Source organism: Bos indicus, chromosome 11 (assembly GCF_029378745.1).
Source record: "Bos indicus isolate NIAB-ARS_2022 breed Sahiwal x Tharparkar chromosome 11, NIAB-ARS_B.indTharparkar_mat_pri_1.0, whole genome shotgun sequence".
NCBI lineage: Eukaryota > Metazoa > Chordata > Mammalia > Artiodactyla > Bovidae > Bos > Bos indicus.
Window position 1 is genome coordinate 5,210,851 of NC_091770.1, and position 16,020 is coordinate 5,226,870.

General features: G+C 44.8%; 1 protein-coding gene across 8 annotated transcripts in view; it reads right to left on the reverse strand.

The window, feature by feature from the left end:
• AFF3 (ALF transcription elongation factor 3) overlaps positions 1 to 15,290 on the reverse strand; it is a 632,364-nt gene extending 617,074 nt beyond the window's left edge. For all 8 annotated transcript variants that reach the window (XM_070798074.1, XM_070798072.1, XM_019969793.2 and 5 more), the window contains exon 1: positions 14,959 to 15,290. In XM_070798074.1, coding sequence (XP_070654175.1) covers positions 14,959 to 15,275 — 317 coding nt within the window. In that variant the 5' untranslated portion in view covers positions 15,276 to 15,290. The remainder of the gene's footprint in view (positions 1 to 14,958) is intronic.
• Between the last annotated feature and the right edge of the window lie 730 nt (positions 15,291 to 16,020).

Consider the following 16,020-nt stretch of genomic DNA (forward strand, 5'->3'; position numbering starts at 1 on the left):
TAACCAAACCAAAGGATTCATTTTGATGAGATTCTAAAACAAGAATCCCTAATGATTCCCCCCACTTAGAGTCACAGGAAAATGTGGCAGGAATGTCATCATATCATTTGAATGTGTACCCACTTGCCAATTACTCTGGGTTGATGCTTCCTGATGTAAACAATCAACTGAACATAAAATCCAAATCATACATTTGACACTTTATCCAAGACCAAAAAAGATTGGTTATTTGGGCAAAAACATCAGCCTCATAGTTTTCCTGGCAAATGTGCTATTACTAAGTGGATATATATACAGTTGACATTATGAGCAAGTAATGGTCAGGCCATTCCAATGGGCAATTTACTCTCCAGGAAAGCGACAGAGCTGGTGCTATATGCACGCTCTTTTCCAGGCTACTCAGAATCATTTAGAAAATTACTATTATTATTCACAAAATGCTCCACCAATGTGAGGAATTAACCCTCTTCCCCAACATGTCTCAATTACTTGTTCTTCAAGTAATAAGCATGTTAAAGCAGAGGTGAGTCCAGAGTCTAAATAGTAAAAAAAAAAAAAAAAAAAAAAACACGTTACTTTTTACTGAGTGCTTGGTATGTCCCAGGCACTCTGTGTGTGTGAACAGGGACTAAAATCCAGCCTCATGAAGTCTTCACAGCAACCCAGATGCATTATGATCCCTATTTTAAATGAAGAGTAAGCTGAGGCTCAGAAATGAAAGTCACTTGCCGCCCATAACAGCCATCAAAAAGTCTACAAACAATAAACTCTGGAACGAGTGGGGGAGAAACAGGAGCCCTCCTGCACTGTTGGTGGGAGTGTGAATTGGTGCAGCCACTGTGGAGGACAGTATGGAGGTTCCTTAAAAAACTAAAAATAGGACTACCACATGATCCAGCAGTGCCACTCCTAGGCACATACCCAGACAGAACTATAATTTGAAAAGATACCTGACCTCTATGTTCATAGCAGTACTCTTCACAATAGCCAAGACATGGAGGCAACCTAGATGTCCATCAGCAGAGGAGTGGATAAAGAAGACGTGGTACATGGACACAATGGAATATTACTCAGCCATTAAAAGAGGGAAATAAGGCCATTTTCAGCATCTTAGATGAACCTAGAGGTTATCATACTAAATGAAGTAAATCAGACAAAGACAAATATCACATGATCTCACTCGGGTGGAATCTAATTTTTAAAAATGATACAAATGAGCTTATTTACAAAACAGAAACAAACTTACAGATACTGAAAATAAACATGGTTATCAAAGGGGAAATGTGCATGGAAGGAATAAATCAGGAGCTTGGTATGAACATATATACACTACTATATACGAGATAGATAACCAACAAGGGCCTACTGTATGGCACAGGGAACTATACTCAATACTCTGATAACCTATATTGGAAAAGAACCTTAAAAAGAATGAATACATGTATTACTGAAGCACTTTGCTGTACACCTGAGACTGCTGCTGCTGCTGCTGCTAAGTCGCTTCAGTCGTGTCCAACTCTGTGCGACCCCATGGACGGCAGCCCACCAGGCTCCCCTGTCCCTGGGATTCTCCAGGCAAGAACACTGGAGTGGGTTGCCATTTCCTTCTCCAGTGCATGAAAGTGAAAAGTGGAAGTGAAGTCGCTCAGTCGTGTCCGACTCTTCGCGACCACATGGACTGCAGCCCACCAGGCTCCTCCATCCATGGGATTTTCCAGGCAAGAGTACTGGAGTGGGGTGCCATTGCCTTCTCCCACCTAAGACTAGCTAAGACTAGCACACATTATAAATCAACTATACACTCATAAAATTATTTTTTAAAAAAGGAACATAATTCACCCACGGTCAAACAGCAAAGTACTTGATGGGTGATCATTAACATCCCTTTTACTGGGAGGCAGAGCTGGGAGGGGTCTCATGTTCATCAAAGCCTTTACACTTGGGTTCTCTGTGGCTTTCTCATGACTTGTACGGTCCATGAGAAGGAAGTGGGTCATGACCACATGTCACTGGCAGGAATCCTTGTCCTAAGGGAGGCATACTGTGTATGTTACACTTTCAGGAGCTCCCTATCGTTTAAGAGCATGTAGCACCCAAAACAAATGATTAAGATGTAGTCTCCCAAATTGAATAGGTGCGCATAAAAGATTCTAGAAGTTCACCAATACATTCCGTGTTCATGGAAGCCATGGTTAGATTCTCAGTTGCAAATGTCATCATTTCTAAAACTGACGGGCCCAAGGCTGCTGTGTGGGCAAGGCTCCATGCCAGCTCTCCATTCCCCAGCACCAGAGATTTACGCCACATCAAACACTCCCCTCACCAGGCCTGGCTGGTGTTCATGCATAAGAGACACCTGTTCCTAAGGGTGCAGCCCCATGGACACAGGGCTCGGTGAGACACTGGGTATGTTGTGAGAACTGAAGAAAAGGTGTCTGTTCCTTCAGGCAAATGGGGTCGGCTGGGTCTTAGTCCCTATCCACACACTCAGCCGTGTGCCCTGTGCCGGAGGCTGCCTGCCTACACAGATCTTCCTACAGCGCATGGTGTCTTCTGCTGCTGCTAAGTCGCTTCAGTCGTGTCCGACTCTGTGCAACCCCATAGAGGGTAGCCCACCAGGCTCCCCCGTCCCTGGGATTCTTCTGGCAAGAACACTGGAGTGGGTTGCCATTTCCTTCTCCAATGCATGAAAGTGAAAAGTGAAAGTGAAGTCGCTCAGTCGTGTCCGACTCTTAGCAACCCCACAGACTGCAGCCTACCAGGCTCCTCCATCCATGGGACTCTCCAGGCAAGAGCACTGGAGTCGGTTGCCATTGCCCTCTCCATGTGTTCACTGCCCCAGAAAAACAAGTCCTGCATATCACAAGTTCCAAATAGTGGTTTCCAGGAACTCCAGGTTTTCTGGAGTTCTTTTAGGAGGCTTGTAAACAAAATCATTGACGCAGTTTAGGGCGGTGAGATTGTTGGGCTATCTTGTAGCTGCCTTGAGCAGGTGCAGCCTCGAGAACAAGCCAGCTTAGGCACCATCAGGACCACAGAAGTGTCCACGGAGGGGACGGAAGGGTGTTTGTTTGCCAGTCCAAAACACTAAGTGCTCACTTTTTATTGCTAAACAAAGATTGTTGAGCATCTCCTAAAGTACGAAAGCATAATTTCAGGCCAGACAACAAAAAGGTTGAATAGTAGACTCATAGGGCCTCCCCAGTAGCTCAGTGGTAAGTAATCAGCCTGCAAAGTAGGAGACGTGGGTTTGACCCCTGCGTCAGGAAGATCCCCTGGAGAAGGGTGTGGCAACCCATTCCAATATTCTTGCCTGGAGAATCCCATGGACAGAGGAGCCCGCCGGGCTACAGTCCATAGGGTCACAATGAGTCAGACACGACTGAAGTGATTGAGCACATACTCACGCATACCGTAGACTCATAAAACTAATGGCCAGAAATTCCACACCAACGTTTTCAATCCAGAATTTTTCAGACTCCAGATGGTAAAACATGCTACTTAATAGTCAAAAAGATGGACTCAAGAACCCGGTCCCCCAGCATCCCTGTTTCTTTAGGAAGACGGAGGCCTACTTCTTCCGTGACACTCGGGCTCCACGGTCACCAGGCTGAGGAGCCGTTCTCTCAGTGTGTCACTGGGCGTTCCCTCTGCCCTTGAACCACTCAGATGAGTATGATTTCCAGGTTACTGTTATTGACATGATGTAAGAGCAGTTTTCCTGGGTGAGGCTGTCTCTTTAAATAGATTTCTCAAGAATTAAACGTCTCCTGCAGCACCTTCTCTTTATTATGTTTATGAGTCCGTGAGGGTGAAGTGGTGCACTCCAGGGAAACAGTGAATGAATGGATGGATGGATAAAATTATGAATAAACATCTAAAAGCCACATCTGCATGTCATGTGTGGAAACACTGAGATAATGATATTAAAAGTTAATGGTTATCTCAGGGTGTATGCCCAATAGTAAGACTGCTGGGTCATAAGGTAGTTCTATTTTTAGGTTTTTAAGGAACCTTCATACCGTTGTCCATAGTGGCCATACCAATATATATTCCCACCAACACTGCAAGAGGGAAAACCATAATTCAGAAAGACACATGCGCCCCAGTGTTCATCGCAGCACTATTTACAATAGCCAGGACATGGAAGCAACCTAGATGTCCATCAACAGATGAATGAATAAAGAAGATATGGTACGTATATACAATGGACTATTACTCGGCCATAAAGAGAAACAAAATTAGGTCATCTGTAGTGATGTAGCTGGACCTAGAGTTGTCACAGAGAGTGAAGGAAGTCAGAAAGGGAAAAACAAATATTGTATATTAGCGTATACATGTGGAATCTGGGAAAATGGTATAGACGAATCTATGTGCAGGGCAGGAATAGAGACACAGACACGGAGAATGGACTTGTGGGCACAGAGGAAAGGGAGGGTGGGCAAGCCGGGAGAGCAGCACTGAGGTATGCACACGGCCACGTGTGAAACAGCAGCTATGGGAAGCTGCTGCCCAGCACAGGGAGCCCAGCCTGCTGCCCTGTGGTGACCCAGAGGGGTGGTTTGGGGGAGGTGGGCGTAAGGCTCTCGAGGGAGGGGATATAGGCCTATTATACATGCAGCAGATTCACGTTCTTATACAGCTGAAACTAACATAACATCATGAAGAAATTATACTCTAATTTAAAAAATAAATAAAAAAATTTTAAAGCCCCATCTAAAAGTTATGTGTGGCATTAGGAGATAGGAATATTAAAAGCTAATGCTACTAAGCACCCTCATAGGCCTAACAGTTTTCTAAGAAAGTATGTATATTTGCTCACTGAATCCACCTGGTTTCCCCTTTTACAGAACTGAGTAACTCGCCTGCCAACCACACAGCTGGTGAGATTTTTCTTCTGAAAAGCTTACTAGGCTTTTGTATTTTTTTCTTTTCTGAATTTACTTGACAGAGCTCTTTATATATCTGAAACAGTACTTGCTCATAAAAATACTGAAGTATTTTTCAAAGTTTGCTGCTCATCTTTTCACTGTGTGTTTTTGATACAGTCAAATCTATACTTTTATTTATGCTTCATTTATTCAGTATCAGGCTTACAAAAACGTTTCTCACCACAAGATTATTTCATCTTCACCTGAATTTTTCTCTGGTAATTTTCAAGCTTTATTATACGACATTAGAATATTTCTAGAACATATTTTGGTTTAATGTATTAGGTATGCCTACCTAGACAGCATATTAAAACAGCAGAGACATTACTTTGCCAAAAAAGGTCCGTCCAGTCAAAGCTATGGTTTTTCCAGTAGTCATGTATGGATGTGAGAGTTGGACTACAAAGAAAGCTGAGTGCCAAAAAATTGATGCTTTTGAACTGTGGTGTTGGAGAAGACTCTCAAGAGTCCCTTGAACTGCAAGGAGAGCCAACCAGTCCATCCTAAAGGAAATCAGTCCGGAATATTCATTGGAAGGACTGATGTTGAAGCCGAAACTCCAATACTTTGGCCACCTGATGGGAAGAACTGACTCATTAGAAAAGACCCTGATGCTGGGAAAGATTGAGGGCAGGAGGAGAAGGGGATGACAGAAGATGAAATGGTTGGATGGTATCACTGACTCAATGGACACGAGTTTGAGTAAACTCTGGGAGTTAGTGACGGACAGGGAAGCCTGGCATGCTGCATTCCATGGGGTTGCAAAGAGTTGGACACGACTGAGCTACTGAACTGAACTGATGCATCTACTTTTATTCTCCTCCCCACCACTCCAACAGTTAAGACAGTGTCCCAGTATCACTTAATGAAAAGTTACTTGTTGAACCATTCACTTACTCAATGAATATTTATCCAGAACCTACCATGAACAGACATTTTTCTAGGTCCTGGTGATAGATTACATTCTAATGGGAAGAGGCAGATACTGACAACTAAACATACAACACATTAGATGATGTTAAACACGACAGACCAAGAGGGGCTGGAATGGCTTTCTTGGTCAAGGGTGATCAAGGAAGGTCTCTCTGAAATGGAGACATCTGGGTGGAGACCTGAAGGAGGTAAGAGATGACCCAGGCACCCAGGCAGGGAGTGCCAGGCAGAGGGAACCACAAACACTGGACCAGGAGGTGGGATTACATTTGGTGTATTCAAGTCATGGCAAAGAGGCCACTCAAACTGAAGCCATACCACTAGTTAGGGAAAAGGAGGCCAGAAGTCAGACGGGTGGCAGGAGTCAGGCTGTGTAGGACCTGACAGGTCATGGTAAACACTTTGAATTTTGGTGCTCGCTGAGTTGAGCAGATTGCATTTCCAAATAGGACCTCAGCAACATCCTCTGCACTCTTCTGCATGGCCACATTGCCCTGCCTCTGTCAGGAAAGGCTGTCTCTCAACCTCTGAATCTCAGCTGGTTTGCTAACTGCTTTGGCCAACAAAATATGGCAGAAGGATGTTGTCCCAGCTCTGGTCTTGTGTGGCAGCTTCTTCTTCCTGCCTCTTAGAGCTCATCACAAAGGGAAAAGTGCACGAACCTCAGGACTGGTAGTCTGTTCAAACCGCATGGAGAGCCCTGGAAGGGGAGAGGTCACCAGGCGCCAGGATGTGAGTGAAGAAGCCACCCTGGAGGGGGCCCTCCAGCCCAGCCCACACTAAACTGCCCCCATTCATGAACCACAGGATCTTGAGCAGAACGGAAAGGTTGTTTTAAGCCACCATGTTTTTTGGGGGGTACTTGATTATGTAGCTTGAAACAGTGAGGTAAGGATGCCATGGGAGGGTTTTGAGCAATCATCTAATTTGACTTCAGTTTTACAAGAATTCCTCTGTCTCTGTGCTGAGAACAGAATAAAGAAGGGAGCATGTTTGTGGAACAGGTGAGGGACCCAAGAGGTCGAGTGCTAAGAAGGGACTCAATCTAGATATATTTCAAAGGACACGTAGATGGGATCTTCTGCTGGATTAGATGTGGGTTGTGATAGAAAGAAGTGAAGGATGGCTTCAGAGGGCAGGCCTGACCCTGGAAGAATGAAGGGGGCTTCTGCTGATGTGCAAGGAAACGACAGGAGGACCAGTGCTCGGGCTAGGGAGATCAGGAATTCTGTTCTAGACAAACAACGACTGTGAGGCTGGACACACACTCAAAGTGGAGACTCTGAGTGGAGATGGAGAGTGAGGTGTCCAGTCAGAAAAGAGGTCAGGGCTGGGAGAAGTCATTTCGGATGTTGCTGGTGTTTTCAATGGTGTTGCTGGACCAGATCACACGGGGAGTGAATGCAGACACAGAAGAGATGCTGGAGGTCTGAGCCCTGAGCACTCCAGCATCTTACATGCATGAAAGAGTTGGAAAAGGAGGATAAAGAGGAAGAGAAGGATGTTCTGGAGGTAGAAGAAGGTATTTCAAGAAGAAATTAGGGACTCCCCTGGTGGTCTGTGGCTCAGATGGTAAAGAATCTCCCTGCAATGCAGGAGACCTGAGTTCGATCCCTGGGTGGGGAAGATCCCCTGGGAAAAGGAATGGCTACCCACTCCACTATTCTTGCCTGGAGAAGTCCATGGAGGAGGAGCCTGGCTGACTACAGTCCATGGGGTCACAAAGAGTCAGACATGACTGAGCAACTAACACTATATCTGATGGCCCAGTGGTTAAAAATCCACCTTGCAATTCAGGGGACGTGGGTTCAATCCCTGGTTGGGGAACTAAGATCCCACATCCCACGGAGCAACTAAGCCCGCATGCTGCAACTATAATGCCTGTGGGCTCTAAAACCCACCACAAAGACCCAGCACAACGAAAAAAAAAAAGGGAAGAAATTACTGTGTCAAAGCTGCTGCAGATCAAGCCAAATGAAGACTGACCATTGATTCTCAATATGACTGTCCTCACTCTTGCTATTACTGATTCCAAAAGGTGCTTTTATCACCGGGTACATTTGCATGTGTGTGAGAGCCTGTGTGCGTACTTTCTCTTCTCTCCCACTCATCTGTTTATCCATCTGGAACTATGTGACCACTGAAACTTTCATAGCTGACAAGACAAGCACCGTGCCTGCCCCCACCTTTTCTTCAAAAAGATCATTGCTATTCTTTAGAATTTTAGATTGGAATTTTACCAAGTTCCTCCCCCTACCAGTGCACTGGAAATCTTTTTACATACTTTTTGCATACAAATTAGGTTGGTGAAAGTTCATATTGCTTATCTAGTCTCCATATGCTATGTGTTTCCAATTATATATTTTATGTCCCTAAGTAGATGGTTTTTTTTGCAGAGGGGGTAGAAGTCTCATGTATTTTAAGTTCTTTTCTAGATATTTATACTGCAGTGACTTTTGTGAATTAAATCCCTTCTTACTGGCTATTTTTTGCCTTAAGAAACCTATCCATTTTTGTATAAAGAACTCTCTTATCATTTCTAATGATTTTACACGTGATGCAGACAGATTTCAACCCTTTTGCTATTGTCACGGGCAAGACAGCTTTGGAATCACAGAGCCAGTGGATAAGACTGTCTGACTTTGTTGATAAAATCACTCCTAGTTTGGAGAATGGGACGTAATGTGTCAGGATTTCAAAGTGTTTCCCAAAGAACTCCGATCCCCAGGTGCTCTGAGAATGACTATAGCCATACATCTCAAACTGTCCCAGAGAGCCCCAATTTCCAATATTTTTTCCCTTTGTTAATCCATGAGTCAGACCATATGTCCTTTGATCTTTGCTTCAAAAAATATTGCCACAGTATTTAGAAACAGGGACAGCCCAGACAAAGTTAGAACATATGGGATGTTTTTCCTCTGAACCCCTAACTTTCCTCTTAGAATTCTTCCTGGTGCTGTGCGTTGGGTGTGTACATGTGCATGCCCATGCGCGCACACACACCGACACACACACACCGACACACAGTGGTGTCCTGGAAGAAAAAGATGCCATTCAAATAATACTACATGTGCTGCTTCTGCGCAGCCTGGACTCAGGGTAGCCCAAAAGCCAGCTGGGGGAAGGGTTCAGAGCTGGGGAGCCTGGGTTTGAGCCCCACATCTGACTGTGTGCACTCGGTGGACAGGTTGCTGAACCTCTTGGAATTTCCGTTCTCTGTATGTAGAAAGCGTGTGTAATATTTAACATTGTGGGGCTGTTGTGGGGACTCAGAAAATGACTCTAGAGTGCTCAGCACAGGTAGGAGCTAGGGAGATACGCCTATTCCTTTGATTTACAAGGAGGTTCCATATTATTGCTCAAATCCCTAAGGAAATTCTTTGGTCTCCTACTCTATTCCCCGATGTAGAAGCAAAGTGACCAGAATAAATGAGGATGCAGGAAGCAGTGGGGCTCAGTTTCCTGAATCTCCCTGGTGTGCACTCGTCTGTACAAGTGAACCACCAAAGGCTCATCTCTCCCAGTGACAACCAGCCCGCTTCCACTCAGAGACTGTTGTGCAAGAACCACTTGTCACCTTTCGCTGTCCCCGTTCAACCACCCACCCCTTCCTATTGTGTTTCCAGTCTTCCTCTGGGAGGCCTCCCTGTGCATAGCTTAAAGTCAAATGAAGGGATCTGACCTTTCCCTGGGGACAGACATGTGCCTGACACACAGCTCATCACCCTCCCCTTCCTGGGATCCTATACTTTATGTACGTGGTGTGCCAACATGGGGACAGTTGTGGTCTTGTCTGCTACAGTGATGGCTGCATTACATGGCCCAGCCCATGCCCACGTTTCCACTGCCATGGTTCTTACTGGTATCTTACTGGTTCTGGCTACCTGGCCTTCAGAGCTCCTTACTTGCTATTCTTTAAGCCCGGTCAGCCTCCAACATTGTTTCAAAAGATGGCTTTTTTGGAATGAATAAAGAAGCTGCAGTACATATATACAATGGAATATTACTCAGCCATAAAAAGGAATGAATCTGAGTAGTTGAACTGAGGTAGACAAACCTAGAGCCTGTTATACAGAGTAAAGTAAGTCAGAAAGAGAAAAACAAACATCATCTATTAACACACACATATGGAATCTAGAAAAATGGTACTGATGAGCCTACTTGCCAGGCAGGAATAGCACACAGAGGATGGGCTTGTGGACACAATGGGGGAAGGAGAAGGTGGGACGAATTGGGAGAATAGCGTGGAAACATACACATTACCATGGGTAAAACAGATACCTAGTGGGAAGCTGCTGTAAAACAGAGGGAGCTTAGCCTGGTGCTCTGTGGTGACCGAGAGGGGTAAGATGCGGGGAGGGGGGAGGGAGGCTCAAGAGAGAGGGGATAAATGTATACATATAGAAACCAACACCACATTGTAAAGCAATTATCCTCCAATTAAAAAACAAACAAAGATGGTCTTTTTGTTCGGCACCACTCAATGTGGTTTCTTTCCCTTGCAACAAGAGCACGGTCTGATGCAGCCAGATTCCCCAAGAAAAAGAAGAAAAGGAGGCTCAATGCACTCCAAGAGTTCTCTCTTACTGTGGTCAACATCCAGGACTTGGGAGAAAGGTGAAATCCTAAAACACATCACTAAATGGGACAGGACCACCAAGCTGAAGTTAGGCATCACCATGTTGGAGAGGATCTGCGAGTAGGAATGCCTTTTTATCATCAAAAAGGGCAGGAGGATGGAGGGAAGAGGGGTAGCAAAGGGCAAATTGATAGAGCCACCAACACAAGTTCCTGTATGCTTTTAGGAGAACTTGAGACAATTTCTTTGGGGGAGCTGGGGGAAAGGAAATGCTCGACTGGCCCCTACTTGCTTACTATCCATCATCTCAGCATTGCTCCTCGGCCCTGAGAAAGCCGCCACGGAGTGTTTCACTAGTTATCTGATCGTCATCCTACTTAACGCGCTTCATGGTCTGCCGGCGGATGGTAGTTTAAGCAGAATCTAATTGGTAACATATTGTCGATTGAATTAAGTGCCATATGATAGAGATTTAAATCCTGGTAATTTTTCCAGAAAGAAAAAAAAATAACCTGTCAACAGGCTACAGCAGAGGAACAGCAATAAATCAAATTGTCATGTTTATTAGTTATTGCAGGAGTCTGGTTGTCTTGTACTCATTATAATCCCCCATTTTTAGCACCGATAAAAACTATAAAGAGAAATATTTGTGCAAGGTGCTTTTTAATAGGTCTATGTTTGCACACAAATACCTGCTTGTATTTTAATCATGAGAAAAATGAGGCTATTTCACTTTAAAAGGAATTCTGACTGTTTGTAGATGAAGGATAATGTGTTTCATCTTTTATGAAGCAACATTTTAAAACATTGGGATTCAACTCACTAATAATCAAGAAAAGCAAATAAAACCAATGAAGTAGTGCCATTTGCTTATCAGGTTTGCAAAAATTAAAAGAACTGATTAAAATGATGGCACTAAAGGATTTGCAGAACAATCTCTGCAGTTTAATTTGGAATATTTAAAAACGGAAATAAATTAATTTTCCATATATGAGTCTAGTTTAATGAATTAAGAAATGTCAGTACCAAAGAGTACAAAGTAGCCATTTGGAAGAATAAGTTAAATCATACTTAATGATGTATTATGAAGAATCTACATCACTTGTATTTTGACCTCACGGAGTGTTGCTTTCAACATTTCTTCTTACATGATTCAGAAATATAATAGCTATAGAGTTACCAGATGATTCAGCAATCTGACCCCTGGGGATATACCAGGAAAAGATGAAAACTCTGATTTGAAAAGATACATGCACCCCAATATTCATAGCAGCACTATTTACAATAGACAAGACAAGAAAACAATGTAAGTATCCACCAACAGATGAATGGATGAAGATGTGGTACATATATACAATGGAATACTACTCAGCCACAAAAAGAATAAAATAATGTCATTTGCAACAACCTGGATGGATCTAGAAGTTATTATAGTAAATGAAGTAAGTCAGACCAAGAAAGACAAATATCATGATATCACTTAGATGTGGAATCTACAAAAATGATACAAATAAATTTATTCCAAAACAGAATTAGACTCACAGACATAAGAAAACAATTTATCATTACCAAAGGGGAAAGGCGGGAAGGGTCAATTAGGAGTTTGGGATTAACAGATACACACTACTATATATAAAATAGATAAACAAGGACATACTGTATAGCATATTCAAAGTCTATTAATTAATAACAGAAAAGAATCTGAAAAAGTGTATGTGTATACATATGCATATAATACATATGTATATATGGAAAGAGAGATACATATATAACTGAATCTTTCTGCTGTATACTTGAAACACTGTAGATCAATTGGACTTTACATAGCATTTACATATGTAGCATTTTACAATTTAATAGCATTTTATATGTGCTATTTAATAGCATTTTACATATGTAGCTTGGCTGAAATCTCATAAAACCCTACAAACTAAGTAGAGCAGGTTATTTTACCCCCTTTACAAATAAAGATACCAAAATGTGGAAGAAAAAATGACTTACTGAAGGAGTCCACGGCTGTCAAAGTCAAAAGGCTGGGTGCAAGCCTAGGGGTTCTTCCCCTGAACCACAGAGCGGAACACAGGGTCTGGAAATTAGAGACCAGCATCCAGCTCCCGCCACAGCTTTAACTCTCAGCGTGACTTTGGATCTGGTTCTTAATTTCCTGGGACTCAGCTTCCTCACCCACCACATTCCATTACCACTTAGCTCACACTGTAGAGGAGACACAGGGAGCTAGGAGCAGAGTCTGCATGCTTAGACCAGCTCTCAGCTTTCTTCTTCAATAGGCACCATCACACAAGGGATCTGAGCAACGATATGAGCAAAGGTGTGTAACACGGGAGCACACGCTTTCCACATGAGAGGCACTAAGCACAGCCCATTTACCATCACTTGGCTGTGACAGTTACACCTGTCTGCCTTTGGCTGCTGTGCACATGGACATACAGCATGTGTAAGAGCTCCAGAGCTCATGGAATCAAATTCCCTGAATTCAAGCGCTTGTTCCTCTCACCAGGGGGACTTGTGGAGGGCTGCCCCTGCTCCTTCCCCATCTGCTCACGACACCCTGCAGGTAAAGGACCGCGTGTTGGTGTCATTGCTCTGACTTCTTATGTGTCTCCCCAAACACCCAACCACACCACCCCCTTTCCCACTACCGATCTTTTCCTCCTACCATTTCCCTTCACATCTGAAAGCTTAACTGCACAGAACGTGATGCCAACAATAACGATAATGCTGGCCACTAACACTTAGGAGGCCCTTTCAGGGCATCACTCTTCTAAGCGCTTCATAGGTGTTAGTTCATCTAACCCTTATTTAGATGTAGACTATTACTGTAGGGACTACTACTGAACCCAATTTACAGATGCTGGAACCCCAGATGCAGGTGTAGAAACTTGCCCAAAGCCAGAGGAACTGTTCGAGTTGGGATTAGAACCCAGAAGTCTAGCCAATGAGCAATGAATATATTTTCCATTTCCAAATGCAAAAGAAATAAAAATATGCATGACACAACTGAACACAAAGTTTGGGTAATGCCCACAGCAAGGGAACAGCAGTACAGAAACAAAAACTAAAACCTTAGAATACTGAGTCTTTCTGCTACCATTACTCTAAAAACCTCACTCTCATGAGACGGGAAAGCTTGAAAGCCCTATGCAAGGGAGGGCGCTCTTCTTCAATTTTGCACCCACAGCCCGATGCTTTGGGCAGAAAGCATAATTTTCTTAACTGAGGGTTCAGTGTGTACACTCAAGACTCAAAGAATGAGCAGGCTACTATCTGTTGATGTGGGTGTGAGTTAACCTCTCGTTAGTTCAGTCGCTCAGTCGTGTCCGACTCTTTGCGACCCCATGAATCGCAGCACGCCAGGCCTCCCTGTCCATCACCAACTCCCAGAGTTCACTCAGACTCATGTCCATCAAGTCAGTGATGCCATCCAGCCATCTCATCCTCTGTCGTCCCCTTCTCCTCCTGCCCCCACTCCCTCCCAGAATCAGAGTCTTTTCCAATGAGGCTAGATGTTAACTCCTCCTCTGAAGGAGTTAACATCTAGCCTTTAGCTAATTCTTGCTGCAATATCAGGCCCCAGACTACTTGAGCAATTCCCATCCCCTGGGATTTTCACCTCTTTGAATAAAAGGGATTATAAAATACATATCCAAACATGATTTCACTTTTATATTTGTAAGACCTGAATAGCAAGGAGTTCACATATAGGGAAGAAAATCCTTTATCACATGATAAACTCTCTAGTTTCAAAAATATGGTCACTATTGCTCTTTTGTATTATGTATGAGTCTTTACGTGGCACATGTGTGTATGCCTGTCTGTAACATACTGCTGCGTGTACATGTGCATGACGGGTGTACTCACATGCACACACACATACGATTCCATTATCACTTAGCTCACACTGCAGAGGTGACACGGGGAGCTAGAAGCAGAGTCTGGACAGACTCCATTGTGCACACTTAGACCAGCGCTTAGCTGTGATGATGTGCTGTGTAAGAAATAAATAGTGCTGTTGGCCCCTGCCCAGGAGGCGGCCTGAGCCATTTCTTCAGGACCGGTGGTGGCCTCAGCGTGAGCCCTGCACACTTGATCCCTCCTGGGCCCAGGTGTCTGAGACCGCTCACGGGCTCTCTATCTGAGGCGTAGCCAATGGTCTACGTGGGGTTCAGACACACTCCTCCCGATGCCCACAGGCCCAGCCAGCATCTCAAAGGTGGGTGCACACACTCACACCCAGGCTGTGCGTTCTCTACAAGCTCCCCCCGTGTGAGTTCTGTGACCTTTCTGGACTACATTCCACATCTGCTTCCCCAGTCGGTGTGGCCACTCACCGAGGCTGGGTTCTGTCTATGGGGCAGATTGAGAGTCCCCACTACCAGGCCCTGATGAGTTTGGGCCAGGCTCCTCTGAGTCACACCCTGAAGGCTGCAATGGGAGGGTCACTCCTTTTCCATCCAAGGTGGCCCAGAGAGTCAGACCTCTTTGGCTTGATCTTACCTCTCAACACACACGCTCTTTTTCTTTTTCTCCCAAATTAAGTTGTTCAACGTCTTCCTTCTGAGGCTGAGGGTGCAGCTCCCTTCTCCCTGGCAAGCTTTCTGAATGGCACTTTCCGTATAAACAGGAAGAGTGCATGTGGTCACCACTGAAGTGTGCAGGTGTTGATAGAGGATGTGAAAGTGTGGAGGCGAGTGACTAAACCAGCCAATGGCGTTTCCCCACCAGGCATGCAGCCAGCCTCCTCTCACCCACAGCAGAGCAAGGGCGACCAGAAGGCTGGAACCAGCAGCCCGGGCCCCCTTCTGGGGGGCCATTTGACACACAGCAGAAGAACATGGTCAGGGAGGCCAAGGGAGAAGTTCTCAGTTGCTCTGCTCCCCTCCCTAACTCTAAATAAACCCTTTAAAAGAATCCCAGGAACAGCTTTGAATCCCTTAAATATAATATATTCTTATCAGGTATGCTGACTTAGATGGGCTACTTAACAGAAAGTCTGCTGGTTTCCCTAAACTTCCTGGGCATCCAAGAGACCACACCAAAAGCTGTATCCTGCCTCTGGACTGGAATAAGCCTTCTAGAACTTTCTAGGGCCCAGATGCACTGGCAGAGGAGAAAGAACCCTGGATGAGGAATCAGACACCCCGAGGCTGTGTGCGTGGAGGGCTTGTGCCTCCTCACCTCCCCCAGGAGGGCTCCCTGCTCTGTGCCCTTGCCTCTCTCCCTGCCCCCGCCCCATCTCTAAATTCACTTTCACTAACGTCACCAGGAAGCTTAGGCAATGGATGCTTTTTCAGTTCCTGTCCCTATTTGTTCCCCAGGAGTGTTGACACTCGCGAGCACTTCTTTACTTCTGGAACTTTCCCTTTGCCCCATGACTCCCAACTCCTGGCTGTGGTTGGTCATTTCTGTCACTGTCAGGCTTCCGTTCCTCTGCCATCACCTTAAATTCTGTCCTTCCCGGGCTCCACCCTCAGTGCACAGGTTCGCGTTCCCTGAGCAGCCTCTTCTGCAATCTAGATACTGCTTTCCAAAGCCGACGTCCACCTAGTCCCATCTCTG